The sequence below is a fragment of the Lactuca sativa genome, chromosome 3 (genome assembly GCF_002870075.4).
Source record: "Lactuca sativa cultivar Salinas chromosome 3, Lsat_Salinas_v11, whole genome shotgun sequence".
NCBI lineage: Eukaryota > Viridiplantae > Streptophyta > Magnoliopsida > Asterales > Asteraceae > Lactuca > Lactuca sativa.
This window is the reverse complement of record NC_056625.2, coordinates 40,833,566-40,850,446: the sequence shown is the minus strand read 5'-3', so window position 1 is coordinate 40,850,446 and position 16,881 is coordinate 40,833,566. Positions and strand designations below refer to the sequence as shown.

General features: G+C 32.2%; 2 protein-coding genes and 1 long non-coding RNA gene across 3 annotated transcripts; 2 read left to right on the top strand and 1 right to left on the bottom strand.

Moving 5' to 3' along the window:
• Positions 1 to 5,985: 5,985 nt before the first annotated feature.
• Positions 5,986 to 9,383, bottom strand: LOC128133003 (uncharacterized). The gene is made up of 3 exons (XR_008231197.1): positions 9,221 to 9,383; positions 8,950 to 9,018; positions 5,986 to 8,197 (listed from the first exon to the last, which is right to left on the bottom strand). It is a non-coding gene; the product is annotated as an uncharacterized LOC128133003 (long non-coding RNA).
• Positions 9,384 to 10,315: 932 nt separating this feature from the next.
• LOC111881506 (uncharacterized) lies at positions 10,316 to 12,055 on the top strand. The gene is made up of 2 exons (XM_052769668.1): positions 10,316 to 10,322; positions 10,392 to 12,055. The coding sequence occupies exons 1-2, from the start codon at positions 10,316 to 10,318 to the stop codon at positions 12,053 to 12,055; spliced, it is 1,671 nt and encodes a 556-aa protein (XP_052625628.1).
• Positions 12,056 to 12,881: 826 nt separating this feature from the next.
• On the top strand, positions 12,882 to 14,745 carry LOC111881543 (uncharacterized). The gene is made up of 3 exons (XM_023877934.3): positions 12,882 to 13,095; positions 13,469 to 13,815; positions 13,908 to 14,745. The coding sequence occupies exons 2-3, from the start codon at positions 13,471 to 13,473 to the stop codon at positions 14,589 to 14,591; spliced, it is 1,029 nt and encodes a 342-aa protein (XP_023733702.1). The 5' UTR covers positions 12,882 to 13,095; positions 13,469 to 13,470; the 3' UTR covers positions 14,592 to 14,745.
• The last annotated feature ends 2,136 nt before the right edge of the window (positions 14,746 to 16,881 follow it).

Here is a 16,881-nt window from a genome sequence, read left to right as displayed (position 1 = left end):
TCACAATAAAATGGTATATTGGTGCATGCATTCTTGGGAATGTGCTTTGATATTATTTGAGGTATTGTATTAAAAAAAATTGTAATCAAGCTGTCAAATGAGATTTCTCATAATATTGAACACGCAACAGAATAAACAATGCATCAGATGTCAATTTTGCCCTTTGTCAATTCTTTTGATCAGCTCTAAAATTTCAATCATTTAAATTCCATAAATTAATACTACAAGCAACAAAAGATTATCATTAGGTCATGCAACTCCTAAACCGGATATCAATTCCAAAACTACCCCTACTACTTCCCGTCCTACCAAAAAAATCGATGGATTACGCAAGCCTTTTTCTCCCATTTCTTCCAAAACTACCCCTAATGTCACAACAGAAGCTGAGAAAAAACACGACATGCTACAAAAAACATTTCAAAATAACAATAACAATATGTCGCCATTTACTACCCCTACTAAAACTATGATATTTGGTTTAGAGGATGAAAATACAAATAGAACTCCAAAAACAAATTTAATTCCGATTTTACCCTCCACCCCATATACTACGGGTTCTATTGCGATGCAAACAGCTGTTACACCTGCCCCTGTTTTGATAAAGGAGATTGTTCCTGAAGAGGTTATTGAGTATTCCTTTGAAGAAAGAAGAGCTGGTTTTGTGGTTTCTAAAACACATTTGAAGACATTATATGATGGATTTTTTTTTTTGGGTTTTTTAATCTTGTTTTTTTGAAAGTCAAATTGCAATCGGCTTGTAATATGAATTGAATTCGTATGTTGCTCTTTTGGTATGTTATTATAACTGGCAAATACTTCTTTGCCTTAACGTTGTCCTTTGGAAGCATAAATAAATAAATAAATAAATAAATAATAAATAAATAAATAAATTAATAAATAAAACGATTGTTTGAATTTTTGACTTCTGTCCTACCAAAAATTCACGTTCCTGTCAATGTTAAATCCCATTTTTACCCCTGATTGGTTTCACGTACTATTGCAATCTTTGATTTGATTAATAATCCAAATATATATGGCATTATGGCAATATGGCAATTTCAATGTGAAATTCCGATTATGGATGAAAATCAAATGTAATTTTGAATCAATTTTATTTATATGCCCGATTAACTACATCTTTTTATGGTATCAATATCAAGAGTATCAATTACATTTAAGTTTCATTGTTGGGTCGATTGGATTTTATTATGTTCAATATATAATTGAAACATACGAATAAGATTCGGAATTTACTGCATCGTGTTTCAGCAATCAAGCATCATCGACACTTCAGCAATCAAGCATCATCGACACATTGTGTTCCAGCAATCAAGAATCATTCTTCAATCGGCAACTTCAATCCTTTTGTAAGTTTCTTATTTTTATGCAATTCTCTGTTTTTTGTTTTTTCTAAACTTGATATGCTTCAATCAATTTTCGTTATATGCTCGATTAAGGACATTAACGACAGTAATTCTGTAAGTTTCTTATTATCAATTGTGGGAAAAAACTGTGTTAATTGCAAACATACGATCATAACAACGATAAAAAAACTTATGTTATGTTCATCTATCGGTCCCCTTTCTCAATATTGAACGTACGTTATCGATTGGTAAACAGTTAACGCTCTGTTTTTTGTTTTTTATGAACTTGATATGCTTGAATCAAATTTCGTTATATGCTCGGTAAAGGACATTAAAGACAGTAATCTGAATATGGCAGCAGGCATTAAGGACAGTAATATGAATATGGACATTCAACAGGGTCTTTATGGTCGGTTTGATATGCTTGAATCACTGTTTTTTGACAAATCCCTGTTTGAATTTGATTATTAGGTGGGTTTGATCTTATTATGTTCCTGCTATCTCACTCGGTTTATCAAACTTAAAGATTTGTTATGTCACTCTCTATTTATCTCAACATTTTATTAACAATATATATGCAATAAAATTCGAAAAAAATACATATAAAGGCATTACCTGTTGCAGGGGTATATATTTTTTGTTAGCATGTTTATTTCAGATTTTGATTTTTTTGTATGAATGTTTGTTGTGACACCTTACCTCCTGCAATAAGTAAAAATTTATAATTAACTTCAATGGTCAAAAATGCATGCGCCATGGATTTGACAAACTTAAACATTTGTTATTTTTGTCCAATTCTCTGTTTTTTGTTATGTCACTCTATATATATCTCAACACTTTTATTTTTATTAACAATATATATATGCAATAAAATTCGAAACAATCCACATAACAACATTTATATATGCTAAGGTCGAAAATGCCCTCGCCATGGAATTCCTTGTGATGTAATAAATGAAGCCCAAAATAACATAGATTTGTTTACCATTAAAGCACATACCACTAAGATGTAATCCCATGAATGTTTGTTAGCATGTTTATTTTAGATTTTCATTTCTTTGTATGAATGTTTGTTTTCACTGCTTACCTCTTGCAATAACTAACAATTTATAATTAGGTTCAATGGACGAAAATGCCCTCTCCAATTACCGCAATCTTATCTTTTTTTTGTTTTTTTCTGATCCTGATATGCTTGAACCACTGATGTTGTCATTGTTTGTTTTTTATCTTTTTATCTGCCTACTACTCCAGGACATATTGGTAATTTTCACATCAAGGGTATATAGTTTCTTTTAATATGTTTGGACCTAATATCCTTGATATATCATAATCTGTAACTATGGAATTGGAAGTCATTCATCAAAATCATCCTCCCTAATAGTATCTTTTCCAACAATGCTTATCTTTTTATAACATAATAAACATTAGTTCCAATAGTACAGTACAAAAAAAGAATGTAAGGCATTGTACTTTAGTATTTCATGTCATACGTAAGTTCAATCGACAACATTTTTTTTTATTTTTAAATTTGACAATAAATTTCAATATATAATGTTTTTGTATAAAGTTATATATTTTGTTCCATTTTAGATAGCAACTACTAACATGGACTCCTTTAAGACTACTAAGAAGATAGAATTAAATAATTTCTATCTGGATAATACAAAACAATTACATTCGTACACTACATCAGTCAGTCAAATTCCAACTTCTACAAATGTTACTAACCCTGGTGATAACGGTACGTTCATTATATATTTTACAACTTTCTTTATCAATGTTTTTAATCTGAATTATAACTATTTCATGTGTGTATATTTGATTATGCAGCTTCAAATAGGAATATCTATCATGTTCAGGCTACCGAGAAAAGAAGAATAAGAAAATTATACTTGGACAATAAAAAAAAAGGTTCGACCGAATGAATCCATACAACTACATCAACATCACATCTTTTTAAAATAAATGAAAATGATAATTTACTTAATTCGTTATACATTTTTCTTCTTTATTCTTTATTTAAATTTAAATTTAAATATCTAAATTGAATTTTCTCACATGCTCATTTTTTGTATTATGTCTGTTTGTATATTAATATTCATAGAATATTTTGGGGACTTACATTATTATTACAAATTTATCCATTTGTTATCACAATTTTTTTTGCAGCCAAATTCAAAGGAGTTGTGCATCTAAATAAAAACCTATCCGCATCTACATCAAGTGTCAATGTTTCAAAAAAATCAAATTTCCAAACTTCTCTTTCACGTCTAAATGTTAGAACTCCGTTATCTAACATTTCAAATGGTAACTCATTTATACTACCATTTTATCTTATAATATATATTTTTATTGTATCACATTTAATAATGTATATCTTCAATCTTCTTTTACCAGTCACGGATATTTCCGATAACAATTTTCAATCACGGTTACCAAACATCAGATTGAATTCAAACGGTAACATACTTGATTGCTTATACACTTTTTTTTCTCTCTTTTAAATCTGTAAAATAAAAATTCTGTCATCCATATTTTTTTATATTATCTATTTATCATTATTAGTATTCATATACTATTTAAAAATTTACAAGATTATTTAATATTTATCCATTTCTAATAAGATATTATTTCCAATCAAATTAAAAGGAGTTGTCAATCGAAATAAAAGTGTATCCACATCTACATCAAGCGCAAATATGTCAAAACAAACAATGTTACGTACTCCTCCTTCACATTTAAATGTTAGAAGTCCGTTATCTAACATTTCCAACGGTAACTCATTTATTTTTCCATATTTTTTTATAATATATGTTGTTATTGTATCATATTTGATAATCTACATTTCAATCTTCTTTTCTCAGTCATCGATATTCCCAATAACAGTTTTCAGACACCGTTACCAAACATGAAATTGGATTCAAACGGTAACGTACTTGATTGCTTTTAAACTTTTTAAGTTTTTTTTTAAATATATGTAATAAAATTTATTACATCATCGTCTTTTTATATCATCTCTTTATCAATATTCATATTCATATAATATTAAAATAATTATTAAACAATTTTACATTTCTGATAACCATTTTTTTTATATGAATTCAAAGGAGTTGTACATCGAAATAAAAGCACATACCGATCAAAAACAAGTTCAAATACATCAAAACAAGCAATGTTACAACCTCATCCATCACATTTAAATGTTAGAACTCCGTTATCTAACATTTCCAACGGTAACTCATTTATTTTACCATTTTAATTTGTAACATATATTATTATTGTATCATATTTAACAATGTATACTTTCAATTTTTTCCGCAGCCATGGATATTTCCAATAATAGTTGTCACTCGCCGTTAACAAATATTAAACAATTCTCTGTATTTTCAAATGGCGACACATCCAACAAATCATCTACAATAACATCAAAATCGTCTTCAGTCCTGTTAGCTAATCCAAATAATAAAGCAAAGAAAAAAAGGCCAAATTTAACTCCTATTCCAATATTTGGTTTGAGATCCGATCAAGACAAAATCGATGGTCAAAATGAGCAAAACATATACAACGGTATATCAAAAGGTAATTTTGATACAAATATAATATTTATATTTGTTCATTCAATATTTTTCACTTATATAAACTTACAAATTTAACATCTTTATGTCAACCTTAATTGACAGATTATTTGGATCATGGTGATCAGATTGTTGTATGCCAAACATGTTTTGCAAAATTATGGAAAGATGAATCTATCAAATGTAAAAAAAATGAGAATCAAAATTATTCTTTATGTTGTGGTTATGGCAAAGTTGAACTACCAACTTTAAAGAATGCACCTTCAAGTTATGCCCATCCTTTTACATCGGGAGATTCTAAAAGCAAACACTTCATGAAGAACATTCGTTCTTACAATTCTATGTTTTCTTTTACGTCAATGGGTGGAAAGATTGATTCCTCAATCAATAGAGGAAATGCTCCATACATTTTTAGACTTAGCGGTCAAAATTATCATAGTATCGGAAGCCTTTTACCGGAACATGGGTTAAAACCAAAATTCTCTCAGTTATACATATACAATACTGATAATGAGATCGCGAATAGACGGGCATGTTTTGGGTACACTTTTCACAATTATCACATTAATAGATATCTTATTCATCAACATTATATTATTTATTTATCTTATGTTTATATGTTCATGTTACTTGCAGTGGAGATAATCAACGATCTACGTCAAATTCTTCTGTCCTTGATAATGATATTATACAAGATTTGAAGTTGATGTTGGATTCAAATAATGTCTTGGTTCAGTCTTATAGAATGGTTAGGGATTGTTTTCATCAAAACCCTCATGTTGATATCAAGTTGAGACTTATTGGAAGAAGGGACCAAGATGGAAGGATATACAACCTACCATCTGCTTCTGAGGTTGCCGCTTTAATTGTTGGAGATATTGGTGATTCAATTGATAATAGAGATATTGTTGTTCAAACGTCATCAGGTTCTCTACGGCGTATTAGTGAATTACATCCATCATACCTTCCTCTTCAGTATCCACTACTGTTTCCATATGGTGATGATGGTTACAGGGTTGACATACCCCATCGTGGTATTACACTAATAAGTAACAGCAAGAGGCCCAACTGTACAATGAGAGAGTTTTTTTCTTATAGAATACAAGACAGGGATCAATATTTTTCACTAATTCTTAATTCAAAAAGGTTGTTCCAACAGTTTTTGGTTGATGCTTATACTATGATTGAAAGTGAGAGATTACATTTCATAAGGAGCAAACAACAAATTCTTAGATGTGAGTCTTATGAAAAGTTACGTACTCAACAGAACCTAGGGAATAAAGATATATCCAACGTTGGACAACGTGTAATCTTACCTTCCTCATTCACTGGTGGTGCACGTTATATGATGCAAAACTACCTTGATGCCATGTCCTTATGTAAATGGTTTGGATATCCTGATTTCTTCATAACCTTTACATGTAATCCAAAATGGCCTGAAGTTAAAAGGTTTCTTCATAACACTTCACTAAATCCAGAAGATAGACCTGATATCTTATGTAGGCTATTCAAAATAAAGCTCGATGCTTTGATTAAAGACATACGGGAAAATAAAATTTTCGGCATTGTTCAAGGAGGTAATAAAACTTGTATTTATTTCTAATAGTTTTGTTATAATGATTATTTAGTTTGTTAATATTTTTGGTTATTTGCAAATATATTTCATCCAGTACAAAGATTATCTTATTTATAAAATTAATTTGCAGTGGTCTATACGATTGAATTTCAAAAAAGAGGTTTGCCACATTGTCATATTTGTCTGTTTATGCATGCTAACTCCAAGCGGCCTACTGTTGAATATATTGATCCGATTATTTCTGCTGAGATTCCAAATATCAATGAAGATCCAGAATTGTATTCACTTGTAAGTGAATTCATGATACATGGTCCTTGTGGAGCTGAAAATATGAATTGTCCATGCATGGTTGACAAGCAATGTTCGAAAAAATTTCCAAAGCAATTCTGTGATCATTCTTCGGTTGATGTCAACGGTTATCCCTTATATATGAGAAGAAACAATGGATATTTTGTCGAAAAATCAGGTGTCAAGTTAGACAATAGAAATGTTGTTCCATATAACAAATATCTGTTGAAAAGATATCAGGCACACATTAATGTTGAATGGTGCAATCAGGGATCTTCCATAAAGTATCTGTTTAAATATATAAACAAAGATCCAGATAGAGCTACAATTGCTGTTGACATCAACGCTGATTCTAATCACGAAAAGGTTGTCGATGAAATAAAAGATTATTATGATTGTAGATATATATCTGTATGTGAATCATCATGGCGAATATTTAAATACGATGTTCATTACCGATATCGTTCTGTGATGCGACTACCTTTTCATCTTCCTGATCAACAACAAGTCATATATGCCGCAGACGATGATATTGACGATGTTCTTGAACAACCTTCAGTTGCTTCTTCTATGTTCACATCTTGGATGGAATGTAATAAAATTAACAAAGATGCACGAAAACTTACATATGTTGAATTTCCTACAAAGTTTGTTTGGAAACCTGATGATAAGTTGTGGAAGCCAAGGAAAATTGGACGTTCAATAGGAAGGATTCACTCTGTTTCACCTAAACTTGGCGAAGTCTACTTCTTACGGATTCTTTTAAAAAAAGTGAAAGGTCCAAAATCATTTGAAGAAATTCGCACGGTAAACGGTGAAGAATTTCCTACTTTTCGAGATGCATGCTATGCTTTGGGCCTCTTAGATGATGACAAAGAATACGTTGATGCAATTAAGGAAGCAAGTTATTCAGGAACTGGTTTTTATCTTCGTTTCTTATTTGCTACGATGTTAATGTCTAACAGTTTGGGTAGACCAGAGTTTGTTTGGGAAAATACATGGCAACACTTGTCAGATGGTATTCTTTACAACCAACAGCGTAGATTAAAGTCTCCAGGTATTATAATTTCGTATCATTATATGTAAAAATGGATTTTATATATTTTAAATATTGTGACATCCCCATTTTCACGGCCAAAAAAGACCGATGTTGTTTATGCTTTATAAAAATCAGAGTACTTCATTTTATAAAAATGTTGCGGAATTTGTTCCCAGAAAAACATGGTAAATACGTTATTAAAACATTTTCGAAGAAACGTATTTATTTCATTTTAAAACGTTTGGGATGTCATCGTTAATACAGAAACATAAGCATAAACAGAACTTACAATTATTTACACTAGTGATCTACATCTCTTTAAATCTCTCAGTGTAATGTCACTTCATATCAACACCTGTGATATAAATAAACTGAGTGGGTCAGGTTGGGAAACCTGGTGAGTACATAGGGTTTTCAACCCACAATAATATAATTATTATGTTTAAACAATCAAACAATCAACCCAATTACCCATCCCCATTATCTTCTTTATTCTTAAGGATCTACCCTAAGAATCAACTATTTCTCATTCATTCATTCCTAAGGATCATCCTAAGGAAACAACATGAAGTCCATTGTTGCCAATGACACATTGGTCAAGCGCAGCTGCTAATATTGTCACTTAGGCTCAGCTGCCAGAATTAGGACATTTTCTATGAGGCGCTTCTGCCGGTATTGACCTTTAAACACTACTGTCATGGTCATAAGGCTCCCTATTAGGCGCAACTGCCGATACTATCCTTAGAGCGCAGCTGCTAGGACGTTTACCGTAGATCTAAATCATCTACGGGTTGTGGCGCAGCTGCCAGTGCTCATCTATAGGGTACTAGGTCCACTGCTGCCAATGTATACCTATAGGGCACTAGGTCCGTACTACTAATGTTCCTCTATTTCAGCTTTTATCCATCATCATTCATCTACCCATGTTTTACCCAACATATCTTGTAGATATAAAATACTTTATACAATTTACATCATTTAAAACATGTATAAAAATCTTTCACCAGCATAGACAGCAAGTATTCAGACAATATGCACACATAGCACGTAAATTTATAATAAAATACTTCATATCTATGTGTAAGATGAAAGTAACTATGCACTCACTTGAAAGGTGGTGAGTCGGCACTCGGACAGCACTTCGTTACTCTTAAAACAATTATCCCTTGACGAAACCTAGTATCATTACCACTAGAGTTTAGTCTAACGCTTGACGAGACTAATTTAATAGTCTAGCTATTATTACTATTATATAAGCGTTAAATAACACTCAATATAACTCATAATAATAGCCTAAATAATTATTTTAAGGTCCTAACAATGTTACTATAATTAAATAAAATCTATATTAAATATACTATAGGGGTAGCTCACTTACAGCGGGTTTTTATTAAAAACCGGGCTTCGCTGGAGCAGCGTTTCCGAGCCGAAAGCTTTTCTTCTCGGAGCCGTCGGGCGCTCCGGGGCTTTCTTCTCGTGATAGAGAGGTTCCGTAGACTTGGGAGGGGTTTAGGGAGGCTAGAGAGAAGTTAGAGAGAGAAAGAGAGGCTTATGGTGTGAAGAAAATATGAGGAGTTCACCCTTGTATTTATAGGAGTTTTATAGTAAAGTAGTCTCTAAGCTTCGTCCGTAACTTTTGCATACGAGCTCCGTTTTTGTCTGTCTTTTTACCGTTGAGTTCCTATTAATGAGATCTTCAACTTTCATTTAGAACTCGTTGGCTAATTCTCATTCTATCTCGGATTTACAAAACTGTATCGAATTCGCCGCGCTCGAAAAGTAGGGACTAAGCTTCGTCCATAACTTTCGCATACGAGCTCCATTTTTGTCTGTCTTTTTACCGTTGAGTTCCTATTAATGAGATCTTCAACTTTCATTTAGAACTCGTTGGCTAATTCTCATTCTATCTCGGATTTACAAAACTGTATCGAATTCGCCGCGCTCGAAAAGTAGGGACTAAGCTTCGTCCATAACTTTCGCATACGAGCTCTATTATCGATGTTCTTTATATCCACGCGTTGGTATTTACGAGTACTACAACTTTCATTTAGATCCCGTCGGCTAAAAATCGACCGATCTAAAATTCAGATTTCGGGCTGTGCACTGCTATGCTAAATCTTAGAAAAATCATAACTTCCTCATACGAAGTCAGATTTGGGCGTTCTTTTTATCGATGTTCTTAGTTTAACATATTCTACGACTTTCGTTTAGATCGCTAAGGCTAAATCTCGCTCTATCGTAAATTCACTATTTACGCTTCCCGGTATCGTGCTGGTTCCGTCGCGAAACTTCAACGGGTCATAACTTCTTCGTTATAACTCGGGTTTCGGTGTTCTTTATATGTACGAAAACCTTGTAACATACTCTACAACTTGGTTAAGATTATTTATTCTAAATAATCTTTTGTCAAAAATTCGTTTTCGACCCCTATTGCCTCTAATTTGACTAGCCCAGATTTGCGGGCGTTACAAATATGCACAGTATAATTTTTTTTACCATTAAATTGGTTAATATTATATTCTTTTTGACATATTGTTCATTTTTTACAGTTTTATCACTCAATGAGGATCAACTCAAAAACCTGACTTTGTTCGAGATCGAACAAATTTTACTTCGTAACAACACGAGTCTTAAACATTATAAACAAATGCCTTACCCTGATTCCGACACAGTTTCTTCTTCAACAAATCGACTTATCATGGAGGAGCTGGAGTATGACATAACGCTTTTAAATAAAGAGTTTGATAATATGTTTCATGCATTAACAAACGAGCAACGCAATATTTTTCTTGATATCATGACTACAGTCAATGATAATAAAGGAGGTGTGTTTTTTGTTTATGGATATGGTGGAACAGGCAAAACCTTTCTTTGGAAGACGTTATCTGAAACAATTAGATGTAATGGTGATATAGTTTTAAATGTTGCTTCAAGTGGTATTGCATCTTTATTATTGCCTGGAGGTAGGACAGCACACTCTCGGTTTATAATTACGTTGAATCTTACCGAGTATTCTGTTTGTAAGATACCGCCTGATAGTGAACTCGGCAGATTAGTAAGAAAAAGCTCATTGATTATTTGGGATGAAGCACCTATGGTCCACAAACATGCATTTGAAGCTTTAGATCGAGCTCTGAGAGATGTATGTAAGTTTGATAAGTCTACCAACTCATATATTCCATTTGGTGGGAAAGCGATTGTTTTTGGAGGAGACTTCAGGCAGATTCTACCTGTTGTTCAAGGAGGTAGCAGACAAAATATCGTTAATGCTTCTTTAAGCTCTTCATATATATGGCAACAATGCAAAGTCCATAGATTAACAAAAAACATGAGACTAACCGTTGGAAAGGATCCATCTGATATTCGAAAAATACAAAATTTTGCAAACTGGCTTTTGGACATAGGAGAAGGAAAAGTTGGTGGTTTGAACGTTGGTGAAACGATTATTGATGTTCCGGATGATATTCTCATTAGTGATCCACATGATCCTATAGGTTCATTAATTGAGTTTGTATATCCTTCAATCTTGGAAAACTTCAACGGTACGAGTTATTTTCAAGAAAGAGCTATACTAGCTCCAAAAAATGAAGTTGTCCAACAAATCAATGATCGTTTGTTAGCATTGTTTCCCGGAGAAGAAGTAGAATATTTAAGTTCAGATATTCTTTGCCAATCCGAGTTTGTTCATGATCAGTTTGATCCCAATTTATACTCCCCTGATATTTTAAATGGTCTTAAGGTATCAGGTTTGCCAAATCACAAGTTAATTCTAAAAGTTGGTGTTCCAGTTATGTTACTAAGAAACATTGATCAGAAAAATGGATTATGTAACGGCACTAGACTACAAGTGAAATCTCTTGGCAAACGTGTTATTGAGGCAATTATAATATCTGGAACTAATATCGGAAAGCAAACATTTATTCCAAGAATGTCTTTAAGTCCATCTGGAAAAAAAATTCCTTTCAAATTTCAAATAAGACAATTTCCATTGGCTGTATGTTTTGCAATGACAATTAATAAAAGTCAGGGGCAGTCGTTATCAAAGGTTGGTCTGTATCTCAAGGATCCTGTTTTTTCACATGGACAACTGTATGTTGCCTTATCTAGAGTTCAAAGTAGAGAAGGACTGAAATTGTTAATTTTAGATAAGGATGGTAGGCTTACAAACAAAACTTCAAATGTTGTGTATAAGGAAGTTTTTAGGAATTTATAACCGCTTCTTACCCATTAAATTCTAACAATTATGTTTTTTTTTGTTTTTTTGTAACATTTTTTTTTAAATAATTTATTCTTTATATAGCATTGTAATCCATAATATTCAGTTTGTTTTGATATTTCATTTTCAGACTTTAATAGACGCCACATGGTGTTTCTTGATTCCTCCCTCATTACAAAAAATATTGATTTGCCCTCACACTTCATAAATCATTCACATATTCAAAGATCTATTTTAGTTATCTTCATATTTAACTTTCGATGGATTGATTGTGTTTCTATTTAACATATATTCAAATTTATATATTTTTTTACAAAATTATATTAATTTTAATTTTAAATAATCATTACAAATATTGCTAAACAAACTTAATTCTTATTAATAATATAAATATGTTTTTCAATTTTTGACCCGTGATTTCCACGGGTTGTAACCTAGTTTTTTATATAACATGAAATCCGACTCTTGTGACTCTCATACCTATTATTGCCTATGCAAAACGATTTCTTCGCCATTTTAAACAAGAAAACGTGTACTCAAATAACCAACAAACATTTTATTTGGATAAGCCACGCAAGAAGAAATAAGTTTATAAATAGATAGAAAACAATATTATAAAATTTTAACCTAATCAGCAATAAGTCAATTTCAGTTTAAGATAAGTGGGACTTCAATTTGATTATACAAATTTAACACAAAATTTTAAAGCTGATTTTAAAAATATTATTAAAAATAAAAATTAACTGAAAAGACATTATTTTGCAAGGAATTAATCCGATATCTATGAAGGAAAAAAAAAAATCAAAAGAAGAAAATGAGTGGATACATTCCATTCCCGTGTTTGACAAGTTCATTGGTGGAATACAGTCTCCCGATTCCGGAATCGATTCAATCGCCAAATCCGGTTCTTAATGAAATTGGAAGATTAGAATTAGGAATCCGATTCCGCCGTCTCTCCACCATCCCTAATCCGTCGATATCCTCCATCGGCGACCGTGGAAGCCTCGCTCTTCTTCCCATAGCCTGCTGAAATCTAGGTATTTCTATCTAATAGCCTCCGCCTCCACTATACGTGTTCATATATGTATGTATAAGCGTGTGTATGAGTCTATATATGATGGCTTAAAACCAAAGCGGCATATACTATTTGATCGTTATATTAACTATGCGATAGTGTACAATCATATTCGCTCTGTTCCGAATGAAAGAAGCGAAATCAGTTCAACTTTTGGGGGTTTTTAACATTCGCTCTTCATTCTTCCATAGAAATTTGATATCTGCGTGGAACTTCATGAAAAGGAATAGGGTTTCAGCGGAGATGAAAATTGCAGTTATTTAAATTTTACAAAACCAATGTTAGTTTTGAGTTTCATATGCTAACGGAAACTTATATTGTTTGGTATTTTCCAGGAATGGGTAGAGTATCTGAAAGAGGTTCCAAAATCAAGAAACATAAATGGACAAGAAGAGAAGATGAAGCACTGATATCTGCACTCACAGGGCTATGTCAAAATGGTTGGAAAAGAGACAATAACATCTTCAGAAGTGGATACACAACTGTCCTGGAGAAAGAACTGAAATCAAAGCTTCCTGGATGCAATCTCAAAGCCAGTCCCCACATCGAGTCAAGGCTGAAAACCTTAAAGAAGCACTGTGATGCAATCACAGATATGAAAGATGCATTTGGTATAGAATGGAAAAGTGCAGATTCCACATTAATATGCTATGATGATGATGTATGGGAAGATTGGGTGAAGGTAAACCATCTATGATCTATCCATCTCAATTCTCAAACATACTTAACGATTCTCAATCTCATTTTCATATGTTTCTATATTTGGCATTGTAGGATCATTCAGATGCCAAAGGCTTAAGAAATAAGCCATTTCCTTACTATGACGAGTTGTGTCTGATATTTGGAAAAACCAGAGGCAATCACAAGACTGTTGAAGATGCATCAAATGGCAACAAAACCCTTGCAGTATACGAGACTAGTGATTTAGCATTTGATCAAGCATATAGAAGTAATGAGAAAGTGTTGGAGACTGAAAACCATGAGTCTGACCATGAAGAGGGAAATGATCATAAAGAAATGGGAGCTGATGATTTGAATGATCATGACCATGATGATGATGATGATGACAACGATGATGATGATGATGATGATGTTTCAATAGATGATATTATAAGGACTCCAGATAGTGCTAACAAGAAGAAAGGTCAAGGTAGTGTAAGTTGTATGTCTGGAATGGAATTAGCCAAGATATTTGAGGCATTGCTTAAGAGGAATGAGGAACAGTATTCGATTCTGGCGGGATTAGTAGGGCGGGAGGTGGCGGCAGATAAGGCGGCAGCTGAGAAGAGAGCGGGGTTGAATGGGGAGTTGAAGAGAATACCAAATCTTGGTCTACAAGCAAGACTTAGAGCAGCATCTATAATTGTTGGTGATCAAGCCAAACTTGATCTTTTTTATAGTCTTGAGAGTGAAGAAAGAAAGGAGTGGGTGTCGATGTTACTTTCTGGGCTTATTTAGGGTCATGGAGATGAAGCTTTTTCATGAAACTTAACTTTCTTTTGTTAATTAAAAAAACAGTTAGTTAGAAAGGTTCTTTTAGAACTCATTTTGTTACTCTTGTTAGTGTATGGTTTCACTTTCATCATATATCTAATAGTCATTCTCTTCAGAACATTCCTTTTTCCTTTTGTCTTTTGACAATTGGCATGCAAGATTTCTTTTTTTTTTATTTTATATGCATGCCTGAAGCTACATATCACATGTATATATATATATTATTATTACTTATTGGATGTGTTTGTAACTTATAAAATAGTTCATCCTTATTTGTCACATTGTCATTACTTGTGGTAGCACAGCCATTTTATGGCAACTGTCTACATACAATTTATGATGGTAGTTAGTTTAGTAAATGTTCTTGATATTTTATTGGTTACCATTTCGCTTATATGAGGTAACTTCATCAATCAACGCTTTATCATTGTTGAAAAACAATCATGTTATATAGTCTTGTATGCCCTTTCAAGCTCATATATAATTAAAACGGGAAAGACATGGACATAATGCTAACATTTGAAGTAATAGTGTAAAGTTTACATCAACATCACATGAGTTAATGGAAGTTACTAGTTATCACACATATCCTTAATCATTTATGAAGATGCATAAAGACCTGTTTTAATCTGTTTTCATGAATAGAAAAAGACCAGTCTATTTAGGACAAGGTTTCAATCCAATTTTAATTTGTTTTTTTCAATATTTTTAGGACCACCAGTCCAGTTTTAATTAATGTCAGAAAAACATAGGTCTCCGCAAAGTCGTAAGACCTTTGACAAAAAAAATGAACTTTTAATAATTTTACCTAAAGTTTTATTGGATAATGTATTAAAATAAAACTAAAAAATCTCCAACAAGTTGTTATCAATTTTTTTATATAATTTACAATTACAAAATATAATAATAGCAATAAATTTATAACATCTTAAATTTTTGATTCTTAAATCTTCAAATATATGTAAAATATTTAATCTGCAATTTCAAAATGGTCGATTATTTACTTAATCAACAACTAAGGATTTAGGACATGCAACCGTTGTGCTTGATTGAAATCGATCCCAAATTGCAAAATAACAGTACTTATTAAATATATTTATTGTTGGAAATTAATTTGCAAGAAAAATTATGTAGATAGAAGAGTAATGGATAGAAGTTCATAAGAATATATCGTTATCTAGTCAAAATCAGGTCGGTGTTAAAGAACCTCAATATCGATACCAACGAAATTGTGTATTGGAAACCAACCAAAGGTCGTTGGGTTTCTGACTTCGTAATTGATAATCGCTTCTCAGTGAGATTGTTACATGAACGGATCGAAATGGCAAGTCACATTTTCTGTGATGGACCGTTTGAATGGAGCAAAGTGATACCGTCTAAGATCTTGTGCTTTATTTGGAGAGCGAGGCTTGGTAGAATCCCATCATCAGTTTTGTTAAAATTAAGGGGAGTCCCAGTTCCATCGACTATGTGTGGTTCATGTAACTTGGAGGAGGAGACGAGCGATCACATCCTTCTCTTATGCCCATTGGCGAAAGTTGTCATGGATTCGATTTTATCTTGGTGTGAAATCTCATATGATGGATTTGATTCGGTGAAAGATATGTTACTTTTTATATCGAGGTGGTCGAAGTGCAAAAAAAAAACCATGTTGAATGTGATTTTATATGGAGGTTTGTGGTGTATATGGAATGACAGAAACCAAAAGGTGTTCAAAAACATTCCCTTTGTATCCGCGAATATTGTGGAGATGATAAAATCAATAACGTTCATTTGATGCAAACATAGAAGTTCATTTAAGAACATGGATTGGAGAGTTTGGAATCTTGGTCTTTTTCTTTGTATGTAATTTTCTTGTTTTTCCTTTTGTATTGTATTCTATCCCTTGCATCGTCTTGATGTGAGGTGTTTTCTTTTTTAATGCATATTGTTCCAAAAAAATCTAGTTTTCAAGATAACATCATTTTAAAAGCATTTAATAAATTTGAGCAATCATTCACTTGTCATTATAAATTTGGAAAAATATTTATTAAATAATTTATTCAAATTCTAGCACTCGCTTATTAATCAATTCTTGGTGTTGGCTTTCATGGTTAATCAATGTGTGTATATTATGTTTATACATTAATTTTGCTTGATTACCAAACTAGGTTACAACCCGTGGAAACCATGGATAAGAAAAAAAAATATTGATAATTAAAAAAGGTAATGAAAAAATAAAGATTTAAATTTTTTATTAAATTAATAAGATATA

What these genes read in the sequence shown, in the direction of transcription:
- LOC111881543 (XM_023877934.3), top strand. Translation starts at nt 13,471, where the DNA reads ATGGGTAGAGTATCTGAAAGAGGTTCCAAAATCAAGAAACATAAATGG. An exon ending in TATGGGAAGATTGGGTGAAG is followed by an intron (nt 13,816 to 13,907) that starts GTAAACCATCTA and finishes TTGGCATTGTAG; the next exon opens with GATCATTCAGATGCCAAAGG.